We start from the raw sequence: 1577 nt of genomic DNA, 5'->3' as shown, positions 1-1577 counted from the left end.
TTTTTCACCTGTGTGTGTTCTTAATTGCAGATTTAAATTACCCTTTTTAGTACATTTATACCCACACAAGTGACATGAGTATGATTTTTCACCTATGTGTGTTCTCATATGTTTTTTAAACTGCTACTTCTTAATGCCTCCATCAATGCTTAATATTTTCAGCTTCTTCGGGACTACGTGCGCCTTCATCAACTGCAATCTGCTGGAGTGTTTTCACAGGATAAGGTGCTAAAGCAGTACCAAATGTCACTGTAATTTTATAATATATACGAGAGGTGTTAAATCAAAGAGGAGCTGAGTATCGACTGATTTATTGTTTTTCTATATCTACCCTCAACATTTTATATATATTTTTCATTTTACAAGTACCTGACAGTCACTGTCACTTACTTGTATTCTTCCATTTCAGACGAGGGACTATCACACCCTACTATTCTCGTGAAATCTGCATCTTCAGGAGCGATCTTCACCTGCCTATACATCTTCACAATGTCTCAGCAAAGACATTGATGCATCCTCCACTTCATGAGGATGTGTCGAAACGGCGGTTGCAGCGTGGGACCTACCATTAAATTGGTATTCACAGATGACCCATTTGCACCCCTCAACGAAGCATCAAAAACGATTCTGACCTTGGTAGTAGATTTGTCTTCTCGTATTACACTAAAGTGAGGTATTACACTATTACTTCTCGTATTACACTAAGGTGAGGTAAGTTAACCGCAATTTTGACCTCGCGATCATCTTCAGGTACGCGCTCTTTATGACCAAGCTCCTTGTATTCATGAAATACCGCAGAATATCTCTTTGCTATTTCAGGATTCCTTTTGAATTTTTGTTCCAGATGCAGAAACCACTTGAGTTCCAGCGCCTTAGTATTACCATACTGGCATTTTGGATCATCATCACGGAATGGAAGCTTCACAACGTTACGACCATCTTCATCTCGACGAGCCGTTTGGGAATAAAACTCTTTACACCGCAGTTCTTCTTCAGAAAGGATTTTCTGTGTACCAGGAATTACTGATTCAATTTCCCAAAATTGTTTCAGTAGTGCGTTTTCGTCTGCCTGGTCTTGGTAACTAATAACTGCATGATGGCAACTGATGCTGTCACCAGTTAATGAAATCTTGCCTGATAAAATCCAGCCTAGTGCTGTATTTTGAGCCATTGGCCCACCGGGTGGACCCTTTACCAGGCCTTCTCTCAACACCTGAGCATAGGCGTCGGCACCAAGCAGGACATCTATCCTGTTTGCCATGTGGAACTCTGGATCTGCTAAAGAAATGGCTTCTAACTCAGGCCATTTGCACGGTACTACCTCCACTGATGGCAATAAAGACATTATGTTGCTTAAAACATAAGCGTTGATTTGAAGGCTGAAATCCGAATCTAGATGGGAGTAAATCGTCACATTGACTGTATGCTCTGAGGCTAACACGCCTCTCTCACCACCAATACCTGAAATCACCGATCGAGTGGGCGTTCTTTTAAGACCAAGAAGTTGAACTGCTGTATGTGTTATGAATGATGTCAGGTATCCAGAAATAAGTATTCGGTTGATAAAAAATATTGTA

General features: G+C 40.8%; 1 protein-coding gene across 1 annotated transcript; it reads right to left on the bottom strand.

The window, feature by feature from the left end:
- Positions 1-676: 676 nt before the first annotated feature.
- On the bottom strand, positions 677-1345 carry LOC123722882. Its single transcript, XM_045685448.1, has one exon. It carries the CDS (start codon positions 1343-1345, stop codon positions 677-679), a length of 669 nt encoding a protein of 222 aa, XP_045541404.1.
- Between the last annotated feature and the right edge of the window lie 232 nt (positions 1346-1577).

This window comes from Papilio machaon, chromosome W, assembly GCF_912999745.1.
Source record: "Papilio machaon chromosome W, ilPapMach1.1, whole genome shotgun sequence".
Lineage (NCBI taxonomy): Eukaryota > Metazoa > Arthropoda > Insecta > Lepidoptera > Papilionidae > Papilio > Papilio machaon.
Note: the sequence above shows the minus strand (reverse complement) of the source record. Positions and strands in the feature narration are given on the sequence as shown.

Bases quoted from the DNA above. Each gene is read 5' to 3' on its own strand.
- LOC123722882 (XM_045685448.1), bottom strand. From the start codon at position 1,345: ATGTCTTTATTGCCATCAGTGGAGGTAGTACCGTGCAAATGGCCTGAG.